At 43.9% G+C, this 16,541-nt stretch overlaps 1 protein-coding gene across 1 annotated transcript; it reads left to right on the forward strand.

Annotated features, from left to right (window-relative positions):
- Positions 1-10,309: 10,309 nt before the first annotated feature.
- On the forward strand, positions 10,310-15,090 carry LOC133924672 (uncharacterized). Its single transcript, XM_062370317.1, has 8 exons — positions 10,310-10,740; positions 10,849-10,914; positions 11,010-11,111; positions 11,219-11,302; positions 11,669-11,740; positions 13,782-14,399; positions 14,481-14,552; positions 14,634-15,090. Exons 1-8 carry the CDS (start codon positions 10,558-10,560, stop codon positions 14,868-14,870), a joined length of 1,434 nt encoding a protein of 477 aa, XP_062226301.1. The 5' UTR covers positions 10,310-10,557; the 3' UTR covers positions 14,871-15,090.
- The last annotated feature ends 1,451 nt before the right edge of the window (positions 15,091-16,541 follow it).

Below are 16,541 nucleotides of genomic sequence, written 5' to 3' on the forward strand. Positions count from 1 at the left end.
TAAACATGGATTGTGTTGCTGCCTTGCTGGTCACACTCGTCAAGTTGACACAAAATATGTTATATTATTATTTAAATGTTAAAAGTAGAACTTTTTAATAATATTATTTTATTAGAAAATTTTAAAAATAACAGCTAAATTTAAAAAATTGTAAAAATAGTTACCTGTCGACACGCGAAATACCGATAAAAGACCTATCGGTATTCCGCATACCGACAGCCTACGTGGCACTGGGACTGGGGGCCATGTAGAATGCCAACATGTTGTGGGCCTAGTTAAAGGGGTGTGCCACGTAGGATGTTCGTGCAACGTACCGGTTTGTCGGCATTCCGCGTGCCGACAGGTGACGCGCATGACTTATCGGCACGTGGAATGCCGACAGGTACCACGTTAGGCCTATCGGCATTCCGTGTCCCGATAGACCTTTATATAATCCACGGCCGCCGATTCCTCTCCCACACGTGACCGTACACATCGCGGGCGACAATGAACATGCGACGACGAGGGGGCGGCGGCCGACAAGCGAGCGGCGTGGGGCGGCGTGCAGCGCAAGGCAGCGTGTGGTTGGGCGGCAACGGGCGGAGGCGTCCGGCTGGCGGCGGCGGCTGTCACGCGACTTCGGGCGATGAGCAGCGGTTGCCGGTAAGGGTTTTTTTTCTTTTTTTGAAATAGTTAGAATTAGTTAGAAATTTAGAGTATTTAGAAAGTATATGTAGTTAAAAAAATTAGGAATGCTTAGAAAATTAGAAAAATTTAGGAGCAGTTAGAATAGAGTAGGGAAAATTAGTATATAATAGTTATAATAGAGTAGGAAAATTTTAAAATAGAGTAGAAAAATTAGAAAAGTTAGGATGAAAGAATTAGAATAGAGTAGATCTAGTTCTTAAATCTGCAATAGTTAGAAAAATTAGTATAGTTAGGTAGAAAATTTAGTATAGTTTGAAAATTTAGGTTATAATAGTTTGAGGTAGTTCGGCAATGTAGAGTATTTAGAAAAGTTTGAATATTCAGATAATTTAATGTTAGAAATACTTAGAAAAATAGTTAGAGAAATGTTGAGTAGAGTAGATAATTTAGGAGAATAAAGATATGAAACTTAAAGTAGAGTAGATATTATTCGGAAATTAGTTATATATAGAAAATATAGTATAGTTAATTAGGAAATGTATAGTAGTTGGAAAAGTTCAAATATTTAGGTAATGTAGAGTTAAAATATGTTATATAATATGATTTTAAAATTTGATATTATTAGACGTATATATTTTTTGTCAATGTAGAAATTGTATATTTGAATTGTTGTAGATTTTTATAGTATTGTATTTAGAATGGAATGAGGAAAATATGATTCATTTAGAATTTATAAAAAAAAACATTTGGATACGTGTACAATAGATAATTTAGTATAGAGCATACATAGTTTGTAATTTTTCAATCTTTAATAGTTTGAAGTCAAATTGTTATGAACGGAGTAATTAATTTTGGCAGTAATACATTTAGAATGATATAGTGTCAACAGAAAGAGTATGTTAGTGATGACATTTGATGGTTATGTAAAATACAAGTGATGAGGTTGAATAGAATTTATAGTTGTAGTTGTCTTATGTTGATTATAATTATTTAATCTGATGGAGTATAGTATGATTGTTGAATCAGGAATGTCGATCGTAGTTGGGTTCAGAGTTTTTATGGCCTTAGATATGTCATGCATTGTGACATTAGGGTGGATCTGAGTAATTTCTAGTGTGTGGACACATAATTTCATAGTCTGGGAGAAATTCGGTAGTCACAAGTGTTAGGTTGGCTATATAATATATTGTAACTCAGTCCGGCACATCAGCGGTTGATGGTGAAGGTTCTGATTCCTAGACGTTCAGAAACCGGCTGGCAATGGGAGCTCTTGGAGGTTACATGTTCGAAGCAATGACATCAATTTGTGTGACTGGGGTTGAGACGAGATTTTTCTTACTGTATCCTTGTAGAAGCGAGCGATGTTGGATCTACAGAAGCTGGACCTAGCACCGTTGAAGTTGTTGGTGAAAATGTTATCCATGAAGAGGTGTAGGAGAGTGTGGTTCCGGAGGTACCCCTGCAGACTAGTGCACCAGTTGAAATACAAACTGCAAGAGAAGAACATAACGACGGGGAAGAAAATCATATCACGATGTGTGCTAATCAGGGAGAGCAGGACGATACATTAGTGGACTAGATGGAGGCAGATAACAATGAGTTCCACATATTTATGGACTTAGGTGTAGGAATCCCGGGAGAATGGTTGAATTTTGCTTTGGAGAAGTTGATGTTGAATGATGGGGACGAGTCGACATGGGAGTATGGTTCCATCGTGGTGACCAAAGGTCAGATGTTTCATGACAAGGTCCATTTGCGGCATGCAGTGAAGAGATGGTGTTTCTCATAGGCGAGGGAGTTCAAGGTGGTAATATTTAATCCTCGGACAGTTAGCGTCTATTGTTGAGCCACATACTTGCAACTTGAGCCAACATCTGCGCGCGCACAAGAACATGAGCGCTGATTTTTTTTGCTAATGTGATGTACCTAGAGATAGTGAAGAAGATTTGTATGTCTCCTTTTGGAGTTATGCGTGCTATCAACACCAGATTTGGGTACGAGATTTCATATGATATGGCATGGAGAGCTAAACAGAAGGTGTTAGAGAAGAGGATTGGCACTTATGAAGACTCATATGACAACTTGCCTTGCTAGAGATTATTTAGGGTAGGAACTCGGATACCTGCACTGCTATTCATGATTTTATCAATCAGGATGGAGATCGAGTCTTTCAGCGGGTGTTCCGGTCGTTCAACTATATGATCGAGATATTCTGACATTGTCGGCTGGTAATGTGCGTGGACAGGACATTTTTTATAGGTAAATACAGGGGGCAGATACTCATAGCTATCGGGGTAGATGGTGAGAACCAGGTTGTGCCTTTGGCTTTTGCATTCGTCGAACGTGAATGTATGGATACTTGGTTGTGGTTCTTGCAGTGGGTTAAGGGAGGTGTTGTTGATAATAGGCCTAACATGTGCGTACTCCACGATCATCATGCATGCTTGTTGCACTATCAACACATTGCAGAGTGGTACAAGCGAGGTATTATCGTAGCCAGATTTGCATAGCTATTGGTGCATGCGGCATCTCGGAGCAAATTGATACAAACAATTCAGGAGCAAGGCTTATGGATCTTTTTAAGAAGGTGTGCAAACAGAACCAAAGGAGGAAGTTTGATGCACTGTGGGAAGAGCTGGATAGACTAACTAGAAAGCACATGGACAAAGTTTTGAAGAAGCCAGTTGTACTAAGGGAGGAGGAGCCCGAGGGGCCAGAGCTTTTACCACTTGAGCCGCAGAGTGTGACCAGGAGAAGGAAGAGTGGAAGGAGAGTTAAGTGTTTCTCCGACTGGATCAGACACAAACCACTGGAGAAATGGGCTCATTGTGGATACTGATGGTTCACATTATGGAATTATGACAACTAACCTCGTTGAAGTTTACAATTGGGTAATGAAGGGGAATAGGTCACTAACGTTAGTGGCAATTATGGAGGGAGTCACTCGTAGAACGCAGTGGTATCAAAGATAATGTCTTCCATGGAAGAGAAGAGCGGGAAGGACCAGTCACACAGAGTTTATATTATTGGTAACCGTCAGCACGTCTTCGAGGTGATGTTGCATGACAAGGGCGGAATGGTTATCGGAAGGTAAGAAATTACAATGGAATGCAGGTTATTGCCAGAGGACAACAAGTGTGAGTGAACTTGCAACATGCCATCACTGTTGCATTTGCCTTGCTCTCATATGCTAGCTTGCTGCGCGAAGGGCGACATAGAGTCGGAGTATTTTGTGTCACCGTACTACCACAAGGAAGCCGTACAAAGTACTTGGTCCTGCGAGTTGCTTGGGTGGTGAATGGTGAAGGACTTCACGAAGCCGCCTGAAAATTGTCTATTTTGGATTCCAAATCCAAACAGCAAAATCGACACAAGGTGATGATATAAGACTCGACGTATTAGGAATGATATAGACGATGATGAGGGAACATGTCCCCACAAGGAGTTCCTAGTATGCGGAGGTCTGCGTGCGAGGGGGTAGTGCGAGTACTATCCGGTAGACACTCTGGCGTCATGCGAGAATGTTAGGTGTGTCCCAGTTCACGAGCTAAAGAAGAAGAAAAATCCTTCGATCGAGACTATTATTTGAAGCATGGAGTGACTATTTCCATGTTGTATTACTAATTAGATGGTGCTTTATGTTCGTAATATTCGTCTATCTACGTGTTGAAGCACTGTAATGTTGGCATATTGTTGTATTATGTAATATTTGGACAACGTGAGTATGTGTTGTAATATTTAGAGCATGTTGTATTATGTACTATTTGGAGTTACTGGACAACATGAGTATGTGATGTTATGTATTATTATTTGTGTTTTATTTCTCTCGTGTTCAATTTTTATTTTGCATATTCTGCATTACATTACTATGTGCTTGTCATATTCCATATGTTATGCAGATAATATTTTTTGCTTGTAGGTATGGAGCTCATCGACCCTGTGATCGATGCAACGCACCGGACACACTTGGATGGCATGGACCTGTACATGTGGTTATGCTTATGTACTCCAGACACCTTTTGGAGGCTTGACCAGGGTTGGATCCTGAGGTAATAACTCTGTGCATTATATGTTTACTGTTGTAAATCACTTGATATTTTACACACATTCTTTATTTTTCGTTGGTTGAGGGCATCGGGTCTCCTTCCTTTGGCCCGTCTACTCAACCTGGCTAGGGACCAGGACCCCCGGCTTCCCCTTGACAGGGCACTGCTGACAGCATTGGTCGATCGCTGGAGGCCGAAGATGCACACTTTTCACTTGCCCGTAGGTGAGATGACTGTCACGCTGCAGGACGTCTCCATGGTACTTGGATTGCATGTGGCACGGACTGTTGTGTTTGGGCCGAACTTGCAGGCCGAGTGGAGGGATGAGCTCCTCTTTAGGTTCCACGGAGTCATCCCTGAGGGTCAGTAGCTTGATCAGGTGGCCTTCGGCATGGCCCACGGTTCATATAAGGCCTAGGTCCAGCAGTTCCGGACGGACCGCCTGACACTAGAGTCAGAGGACTGGGGAGTGCGACAGCACCTGGAGGTGTACCTGCTCTGGTTGTTCGGGTGGGTCCTCTTCACCAGCACGCATGCGAACACCATCGACAGACGGTTCGTCTTCTTTGCGCAGCAGATTGCGAACACCCCCCTGAAGCAAGTCCCTTAGTTCAGTTGGTGCTCCACGGTCCTAGCGTACACGTACCAAGCGTTGTGTGAGGCCTGCAGCAGGAGGAGTGGCTCCGGGTCAATCATAGGTTGTCCTTTGCTCCTGACCCTGTGGTCGTACAAGTGCTTCGACATAGTGCCCGCACTTGAGCTCGTACAATGCATGCAACAAGTCTTTCTACTTCCTTGACGAGTTCGGCCTGCACGACACAGTGGACGACCGTGTGATGGGTTCCCTCTGGTGCAAGCACGACGTAAGTAATACAAGTCAACACATTTCTTTCATTGTTGTTGTTTCATGACGCTATATGCCTGAAACTTTTCTTTTTCATGCAGCTGAGGTGGGCGACGATGACGACACGCTCTGCGTACCCTCAGTTTGTTGCCGCATTCGACCAGTTGCAGACAGACAAGGTGCACTGGACACCGTATGACCACAAGGTGGTCACGACGCGTATGCCTCTTGGCCTCTCCGACTTGTGCCACAGGGAATAGGCTTTCTAGCTTACGTGGTGACGGTTGGTGTCCGACGTCACGGCCGAGTCCTATTACCCAGAGAGAGTGTTCAAGCAGTTTAGGTATCACCAGCACTTTTCGCTACCACGATGACCAACGGACAACACTAACTTGTAAGTATTTGTTCTACACTATTCACGTATGAAATTCCATAATCGTAACTTCATCTTACAAGATGAAGCAGAAGGGTCAGGGCATCGCGTATGATGCAACTTGGAGAGGTAAGTTGCAGGCGTGGGTGGATGATTGGGTAGACGCGGATGCACGTATCCACACTTACGACCCTGGGATGGATGATGTGTACTTGCTCTGGTTCCATGAGGTGACGCGGGTTAGGTGCTTCCCAATACCTCCAGAGCCACCGCAGCACGAGTCAAAGGTCACCGACATGTACACTACAGAGCTGGTAGTGGCGTACAACGCAATGGTATGTGATGATGTATTATTGTACTGACTTTCATTCTTATTATGAAATATGTTCTCTTGTATATTGCAGGCGAACATGTGCAGAGACGTCAGCACGAAGTTACTAGACTTCGTGGACCACTGGGAGTTAGACCCACCACAGGTTAACCTAGGCGAGCTGATGGTCGGTCTTCGTCGGCTAGCACGGCGTTGCCTCGATGGGTTTCGATGTGCTTCATGCTAGAGGGTATCGTACGCCGTCGAGCCTACTACACAAATGAGGTCACCGTCATGCACTCGGGCTATGCTGCCACGCTTCCACACGAAACCGGCCTCATTGTCTCTGCCACCACGACTGCGGTACATGTTGACTCCTAGTTTCCGCTCGAGTGCTTTCGTTCTAGGTTCATCACTACCGATGGTATCACTCGGGATTGTATCTTTCAAGTCAACTATACTGTGATGCACAACATTTGACATAGTTGTACCATGCAACAGTTCCACCCTTCTTTGACGCCGTGTCCGGCTCATCGCACTCCTTGACGGATGACTGGTTGACGGAGTTGGTCGACGAGGAGGGCTCGTCGTAGACAGCAGGGGCACCTCCATCGATATAGCCATCGCAAGATGACCCTGCCACCCCTGCTGACGTTGCACGACCTCGGCACCCTCCGCATGACCCCTTGACGTACTCCACCGACCATGTATGTCACAAAGCAGCAGGCTGGCGGAGGGCGTCGGGCGTGCCCGTGGCCATGGCTATGCCCCTTGACCACGTCTCTAGACAATACTTGTAAATGTTTATGTTATTTCTATTATGTGTTTGGCATGCCATATATGATGTTTATGTCATTACTATGTTGTCAGTCATGGTTTTATTACATGTGTTCTTGTTCCATCCTAAAGCGTAGCATCATGCAAACAAAATACTACATACATGACACGACATACAATGACATATATGATACCCCTTGTGGTGTACCAGCGCTTCACCTAACATGTCTTAGAGAATGAAAAACAGTACACATCAGATACGAAATCAAATCCTATGTCTACCGCTAGAACACATCGATATTACTCCTAGTTGTTCTTTTGACCCGCCACGCGAGGCAGGATATAGCTTCTTCTATGTTTCTTGCTCTATCTTTTCGCAATTGTTCCTGTAGTTCCTTGATGACGATGTGAAGGTGGCAGATGTATTTTTGAATTTGTGGTTCTATGCGCCGGTGAATCTAGTACTGGAACCCGCAATTATCCGTCTAGAAAAAATGATAGATAAGATAAGTAAATGGTGTTGATAAAATAGGAAAAAAAGTGCGTATTGTTTTTTTGTACTCTGAAATATAGACAACGGAAGAATCAACGTCTTGCGTCACCGAAATGCTCATAAATAACAACATGGTCCTTCAGACATGAAGTGGCCACAACACGGAGCTTTATGCATGAAATAACCACACATCTGTCATGAATCAGGTTTTAGACACAAAGTGACCACACGACTCAGCTTTAACCATGAAATAACAACACCTCTATCCTAACTCAAGCTTTAGACATGAAGTGATCACATGACAGAGCTTTACTCATAAATTAAATGACAACACATATGTCCTGACTCAGGCTTTAGAAACAAAGTGACCGCACACTAGACCTTTAGTCATAAATTAAATGACATTACCTCTATCCTGACTTAGGCTTTCACACACAAAATGACCACACGACACAGCTTTAAACATCCTATCCTATAGCTAGGACACATCCTCACTACATGCGATAAAATCATGAGAAAACACTCATCCGTGACCTCATGCCTTCTTCTATAGTATCACGCCTCTTTCTCTATCTTTCGGCGGATGCTTTCGACATACGCGCGAAAGGAATCCCTAAGACCCACCCTGTCATCGCAATAACTCTCCCTCCAACACATTCAACACTTTCTTTCAGTATTCCCCCCTTGTGTATATAAGGGTAACCCATCCATGGCTACTTCATTTCTAACACAGTCCAACGTAATCCCTTCTATGGCTTCCGGTTCCAAGTCTGGGTCTGACAAGGGTAAGGGAAAGATTGGCCCTTACGAGTTATGGCGCGATATCCATGATAGATGCAAGCATGAGGACGAAAAGCAAAGGAGAAATGAAGACCCAGAGCAGAAGAAGCGAAAACTGGAGTTAGAGATAGAAGCGCACAATGCACACATGCCACGGTGCGACTATGGTATAATAGCAAGCCTGAAACCATTCTCGCTTGTCACAGTTTCTTGGTTTCATTGTGGGGTAAGTGTGCATGACATCCTACTGTGCTACGAATTGCATCTAATTCACTTGCTTTCCTCCAATAGTATGACAAGCCGAGGTGCAAATACGAATGGTACGCAAACAAAGAAGAGTCAGCGAACATCAACTATGGTTACGATGAGGCTGAGGCAATGAGGCATAAGATATTGAAGAGTCGAAGATGAGGCTACAAAAGCTCAATGAAGAGTGGTGGGATAAGTATCTCACTATATGCGGTAACATTCAGGTTCCTCAATAATACGTGTGTGACCTACTGTCTGTGCCGGGGCTTGTGACACATAGAATGACATAAGGGTACATGTGCAAAAAACCCTACCCCATAGATGCAACTTTCAAGAGATCCGTTGGGAATATCTGGATGAGAAACCTCCATCTTTTCCACCAACTCAATAGGGATAAAAGCCAATCTAGCAGCTATGGAGTACAATAATGTGGGGTGAAGCTTAGAGAGGATGCACCATAAAAGAAGACAAAGGGCACAACGGCTTGCATAATTTCCTAACTCATACTACTGAACCATGAAAGATTGAACTACTGAATGCTGAAGAATTAACTACTTAAGCATGAAAGCAGATTGAACTAGAATTAACTACTCAAGCATGAAAGCATGTACTACTAGAGGCTTAAGAATTAATTAAGAAAGCCTGAAAATTAATAAACTGTTGACACAATTTTCCTATGACTTGGAAACCAAACAATTTAGTGTAATTTTTAAGCTTCCAAATCATATTAAATTTCTTCAGTAACTTGTTTATGAATTGTCCAAATTGTTCTGTAGTTACATGGACAATCATAGGTAGAATATTGGATTTTATTCAGTAAACATTTTAAGTGTTATAGGTACTGAATTTTGCCTCAGTAGCACAACATGATTCTCAATAATAGGATCATCTTCCACTAGCTGCATCCACTGGGAGTGTTGCCCGCTGACATTGCTCCATGGCCACTGGGAGCACCATCGCATGTTGTTGGAGCTTGTAGCCATGTCGTAGCCCACTCAAGATCTCATTCCATTACCTGCTGATGGAGGTCACAGCCCGATACTCCGCACCATGGTGCATCGCTGCTGGACGTGTGGGACAGGAGCAGGGTCGCTGAGGGAGCTGATTGGTCGATCCTAAACTGCTGCATGGCTTTGACTCCTGCTGGGATTCATGCTTCCTGGCATAGATCTTGCATGGGGCGCCCAGGCTAGCTACTTGAAGACCAGTGGAGCGCTCGTGGAAGGTGGGAGACGGGGCTCAGCGGGACACGTGATGGATCTGGCAGGTTGGAGGGGCGTCGAGGTGGGAGGCAGGTCGGAGCGAGGGCGTGCGTAGATTAGGTCGGTATGTTGGGCTTGGGTCGGACGTGGGGTAATGGTCTGGAGTGGGAGGAAAGGTGGATTGGTTCATTTGTTCGGCTTCTTGGTTGGCTGGTTTGGTTGGAGGTGTAGAATAAGGTGTAATATAGCACTACACTTCTCACATGCCCACTGAATTGGTAAGCCGAACTGCCTAAGCCCATCTACAGTTGGTGGCTAAGCATGCCGAAACCCCTTCTGCATCCACGAGAAGACCCCGTTTGCGTGGGCTGAATCGGCCTCATCTCCGTCGACCTGTTCGGTCTGGTTCGGCCGCGGGCCCAGGGGAATTCCCGAGGGCCCAGGCCGCCGCGTCGGCGTGGTCTCGGCTCTCTCTTTCTGATTCCGCCGGCGGCCCAGCGTAGCTGTACAGGTCAGCGAAGAGGACGCGGCCAGATGAGCCAATCAACGCCCTGAGCTGCCCGTCGGCAGCGGGTAACTAACCTCCTCCCGCGATCGCATCCACACGCCGGGCCGCGCGCCGCGCGCCGCGCCCACGACCTCTCCAAAAGTTGGTTTGCGAGTTGTTAATCGTCCACGGACCAATCCAACTCGGCAATCACAGCCTAAGCCACTCGTTTAGTCGAGTCCACCAAACCAAGCACCACCTCCACCTCCACCTCTCAGATCCCAAGCAGCAGCCTGCCAATCCAATCCATCTCCATCTCCATCTCCATCTCCACTCCGTCATCCGCCTTGGCCGTTCGCTCTCGTCGCCATGGAGGGTCTCATCAAGGGGTTGGTCCAGGTGGCGATAGACGCCGTGGAGGGCGCCGCGGGGGAGCGGGACCACGGAGACGACGAGGCGCCGAGGAGGAGGGCGCCCCACCGCGCCGCCCCTGACGCCGAGGAGGAGGAGGAGGAGGACCGCAACGAGCGGTCGCGATCGACGTGGGCCGAGGTGCGCGACACTTGTCGAAATCGGACGCATTTGCGTTGCGAACCTTTTGTGTAGTTCATGGTTGGTTGGCTCGTCTAAAGCCTGGAGAGCGGTTTGGCTTCGCGGCAGGTGGTCGGAAACCAGAAGGGCTGCGAGACGGACTACGAGCGCCGGGATCATCGGAATTCGGGGCGGGTGAGTGGCTGCTGTTTTCTCGGTGGGCGAGCCGGCGAGCTGTAATTTCCTAGGCTTAGTTGAGTTATCATTTTCAATTTTCCTATTGCATTCAGGAGAAGAGGCAGGAGAGGAGGGAGGATGAGGCTTGGGAGAGCGTCGACGGCCGGAAGCAGCAGCAGCCGCATCACTCGGCAGCCAGTGCGTGGCAGAACCAGGTTATCCGAACTTAGACTGCTTTTGTGCAGTTTTGAGTACACATTTTTGTGTTCCTTGGCTGGATTGTAGCGTGCTGATGTCGCTGCGCTGTGTTCCATTTCTGTAGTACGAGGGGGAGGACAGGAGGGATGGTGGCGACCGGCGGCCACAACAGCAGCAGCAGGCACCGGCATACAGGAGGCAGCAACAGGTTTGATTCTGTCCTGTTCTGTTATACTTTCTCTTCATATTGACCTGCTCATCGTTTGTTACATACTTACTATGACGCAGCTGATGACTGTAATAAGAATAATGCGGTATGGTATGTTCTGTTGAAGTGTTGAATGAATGGTTCTCCGATGCACTAATGACCTGTTTCCCTTCGAGAATGTTGCAATAACACTTTTTTAGATAATGGAAGAAAGAAACTTCCGGCCCAAAGTTGCAATAAGAAAACAGCTTGAGATTTGCCCATACCAGTTTGAGATAGTTTTATTTAGCATTTTTCTTTTAAAACCACCAACTGATTGGTTGCTTTTTCGAGTGTTTGTTGAGTTTATGATTTGGAATATTTTAGGAAGGAGAGAGAATAAATGATGGAGGTTGGCAGACTGTCGGTGAGAAAAAGCACCATGGAAGACCACAGCAGGTCCGATTTCAGTCTTCTAAAGATCAGAGCAATGTCATTCCTTTTTTTTCTTTATTTTGTTTCTTCATGATATAGCTCTTCTTTTTAGTTGAATCTTGTGAGTTTCATCTCTAGTTTACTCTAACTTGCTTGCAACAAAGGCTTTGTTGTTGTTGTTGTTGTTGCATGATAAATAGCTCCGAATATATTTAAAATATTGCTTTAGCCTTTTTAGGTCCTTTTGTCGCTATATACTGACTGCCAAGCCAACAATGACAAATATCAATGATCTCGTGTTACTGTTACACTGAGAAAGAAATCAATTGATTGTTACATAACTAGCAAGGTGATCCACGCAAATGCTTAGCTAGCTTCGCTGTCATGTAATTTTTTTAATACTCTCTTCGTTTGCAAATCCACATTTATACGATCAATCAATAAATCTATTATCTAATTTTCGAATTTTCCCAATGTTTCAGTTAAACATAGTTGTATAGGCATGATCATAAAGAGACACGAACCATATTCTTCACCTGCTTACCACCACGATCACAAGCTGCCTAGCCCAAGCCCAGCTATCACCGGTTGTATCTTGCCTTGTTGATTCTCGGCTTCGTAGGTGTTCCTTGTCGCCGTCATAAGTTATAGCTCCACCGGCAGCAGCATGTGGTTATGCCTTGCCTTGTCTTTTACCTGACACCACTACCTTGTGTTGTGCAATAACAAAATTTGTTATCAGATTTTTTAACTTCCCCCAATGAATTAAGTCAGATGTAGCTCTTCGCCACTATGTGGTTGCAACCGCAAGGTACACAGCCCATGCCTGTCTAGAGTGTCATCAGTGTCCCTTATCGCCACCATAGGTCGCTACTCGACCATCTGCAGCCTGCATGTTGTGGCTTGCCTTATCACCTATATGCACCATAACCTTGTGCTACGCAGCAAAAAATCTATTGTGTGAATTTTAAATTCACCAACGAATTTAGTCAAATACAGCTCCTCGCCCGCCTACTGTTGCGATTGTGAGATGCATGGTCAATTTATGTGCTCTACCTTGTCGATCCACGACTTTGTCGATGTCCCTTAGCCTTTGTTGGAGATCGTGGTTGTATCTCTACAAACTACGGGATGCACCTTACCCCGCTGCGACCTTGAGTTGCATGGTCCAAGCCCGATATAATGACGCCTGTAATTTACCCCACCGATCCTATGTCCCATCCTGCTGATACCTGAATTTGTTGATGTCCCTTTGTCACCACTGGAAGTCATGTCTTCTATCATATGCAGTCTATGTGTTGTGCCTTTTCCCCGCTGTCTGCTTGATGTGACGAAATTGAGGTGAAAGGTGCTTTTAAATTCTTGTAGAAATCATGTTACTAATTTTTTTAATTTATTATTTTGATTTTTTTTTCCAATCCTGTATTTGATATGGACCTTTTTTTCTATTTTAATCCCTTTTTCAATTATTATGGATTGTATTTTACATGGACTCTTTATTTAGATATTTTGCTTCCCAATCCGTATGAAAATCGAACTATTGTTTTTTCATTATTTTTTATTCCAAATTTTAGGTATTGATTAATTGTATCTTACATGGACTCTTTATTTAGGTATTTTGCTTCCCAATTTGTATAAAATTAAACTACTGATTTCTTATAATTTTTAATTCTAAATTTAATCTAGACTGTTAGATGATCATAACAACCAATGGTGTATATTCTTTTTCCTTTTCCGATTAATGTGATAATTTCTCCTCCTTGAGAGTGAATGGGGAGGCTTATTTTTTAGCCATTTATTAAGATACTAGATATGTGATTTGTAAAAAACCAAGTGTAAATCAATTACGCTGAAGTTTTTTTAGTGGATCATTACTCTGAAGTTTTTTTAGTGGTTCATTACTCCGAAGTTGCGTCACTCTATAAGAGCATACTCGTTGAGTTAATGTAGTTATTTTTATGCCTTCTGACGGTGATAATAGCGTCCTGAAGCTTCCTTGTTCTATCTGAACTGTGAGCTTCTCTTGTTCTATCTGAACTATGAGCTTCTATTATGCATAATACAGTCTGAAGCATGGAATGGATACAGAAGACCACCATCAGAACAAATGTACTCTGAGGATGCCAGTCAGATTCACCATGGACTAAATGTAGAGCCTACCAGGGAGGAGCTCAATAGCTTATCGAAAGCATGTAGCAGGTTGTGGGACCTCGATATGAATCGTCTCGTTCCTGGTAAGGACTACATGATCGAATGTAGCGAGGGGAAGAAAGTTTATCAGAAGGGTGATATGGCATCTGAAAGCTTGTTCAGCTGGCTAGGCGATGATGTGCTAAGAAAGCCCACCTACTCTCGTTTTTGCGCGCTTCTTGACAACTACAACCCACATCAAGGGTCCAAAGAAGTTGTTACCGAGCAGGACAACCACGAAGAAGTTGCATTTATTGAAGAGATTGCCAGGACTGCATCGATCAAGTACTTGCACCAGTATTTAGTGCAGAAGGGGGTTGCATCTCAGGACTATGAGAACTTCAAGAGAACGCTGACATCGCTATGGTTTGATTTGTGTGGAAGAGGTGGCAACTCCAGCTGCTCTTCTGCATTTGAGCATGTGTTTGTTGGTGAGATAAAGGGACGGGAACAAGGAGAGAATGAGGTATCAGGCTTCCATAACTGGATCCAGGTAAGTTATTGTAATGTTTCATTAGCCTTGTTTTCTAACATGAAACATATTTCTGACTGGCATTGTGTGACTAAATTGCAGTTTTACCTGGAAGAAGCCAAGGGAAATGTGGACTACCGAGGTTACATATTCCCAAGACGTCGTGGTGAATGGGTCAGTACATATCCTAAACATTGATACGACGGTTCCGTACATGAATAATGTAGCTAAAATGTTGTACCCTGGTTTTGGCAGCCTGATTCGGAGACACAGCTGCTGACTGTTCAGTTTGAGTGGCACGGTGTGCTGAAATCAGTGTCCAGCACTTTGATTGGTGTCAGTCCTGAGTTCGAAGTTGCACTCTATACATTGTGCTTCTTTGTTGGAGGGGAAGATAATCGCGTTGATATCGGCCCTTACACTGTGAACATCAAGTGCTACCGGATGGGGCACAACAAGATTGGGTCAGCCTTTCCCATTGCAGAGAACTGATGTTTGGTTGCCTGATGTTTGTTGTTCTCCATTTTTTAGTTTTCCTGATCGCTTTTTGTGAAGTTAATTGTTGTACTGTTCAAGTTAGTTGTTTACTTGTGCATGAAAAGGAACCATACTGTTCATTTTGTTGTTACTAGCTACAACTGCATTGCTACATATACTACTGAAGAGGCTGTTGCCTGAGACTAAAATCACCTTTCGTGGTGTTTTCCTTTTATGTGGAAGGTTTGCCTAGAATATTTCTGGCTTTATCAAGTTTACTGTTATGTTGTTTCTTGATCAAAATACATTATATCAATAGAGTTTGCTCGGAAGTGAGCACAAGAAGGTACGGACGAAACAGAAAAATGGTGTTACTGTGAATCAAAACAATGCTTCAGCTTTAGGATCTATTATATTATTATTTAAGGAGGAAAATGAGCCACATGCTCGCTCCACGAAATTACCATGTTAATAAAAAAATGATTTAAATCACTCATTGTTATGAACATCTAACAGTTAAGATTAAAAAAAAAACAAATCAAATACGATTAATAAATAATTAAATTCGGAAACCATAGAGTCCATATCAAATACGACTAATAAATACCTAATTTGGAATTAAAAATTATGAAAAATAGCAGTTTGATTTTCATACAGTTTGACAAGTAAAATATCTAAATAAAGAGTCTAAATAAAATAAATAAATAAATAATAATTAAAATTGGGATTAGAATGGAAAAAATAAGGATCCATATCAAATATAGTCTTATAAAAAAATCAAATTATTATAAAAATCAAATGCCTAAATAAAGAGTCCATGTAAAATACAATTAATCAATAGCTAAAACTCATAATAAAAATAATGAATTTTTTAAAAATTCTTACTAAGATAATAGATTAAGAAGCACCGTGTGGAGGTAGATGTGGTTGTACCACTCCCAGCTTCCTACCAGCTCCATACGCCGGTCACGCTCCGTGACAGTTGGCGGGCCCAATACCTCCTCCACGATTTCGGCCGCTCGCTCCAACGGGAGGTAATTCTCTGAAAGAAAAGGGTATTTCACATCTTCGAATTCCAAACTAAACAACAAAAAGGACTCACTAGAACTGATGGTGGGCTCGGAGTACGCATTCGGCTTGTTCTCCCCACCTTATTTGAAGATATGATTCCAGTCCGTCTAAAGGGGTCGGACGCGTAGCATCGTGAACTGCTCCATGAGATCACACATACTCATCCTCTGGACCACCATTTGGAGAAGCACTAACCTCAAAGCAAAAGCACTAACCTCAAAGCAAACTGTGCGTCGGAGATATCCACCACCGAGGTCCGAACGTACTCAATGGCTCGGTTCATAGAGTGGAGGGGGGATCCGAAGCCAACATCATAGTAAAACCACCGCTCCGAACATCCGGTGGACCACCGGTTATTGATGGCCTTCACGGGAAATACATCGTTGTACTCCAATCGTAGCTAGAAGTTCACACTGCCGAAGTTGAGAGCCTTTTTCTCCCCATCCTCCGTCTGTATCTTCGGTTGGCAACTCACTTCATAAATGTGGGCGAAAAGGTACATTCTCCCTTCGCATCCCTCCGCCCGCATGGCCCGCTCGAAGATGGCCAGCCGGGCAATGGCGTTGGTTGACAGATGCGGGAGCTCCATGTAGAAGTAACGTAGCACCCCTTCGA

The sequence above is a fragment of the Phragmites australis genome, chromosome 7 (assembly GCF_958298935.1).
Source record: "Phragmites australis chromosome 7, lpPhrAust1.1, whole genome shotgun sequence".
Taxonomy (NCBI): domain Eukaryota; kingdom Viridiplantae; phylum Streptophyta; class Magnoliopsida; order Poales; family Poaceae; genus Phragmites; species Phragmites australis.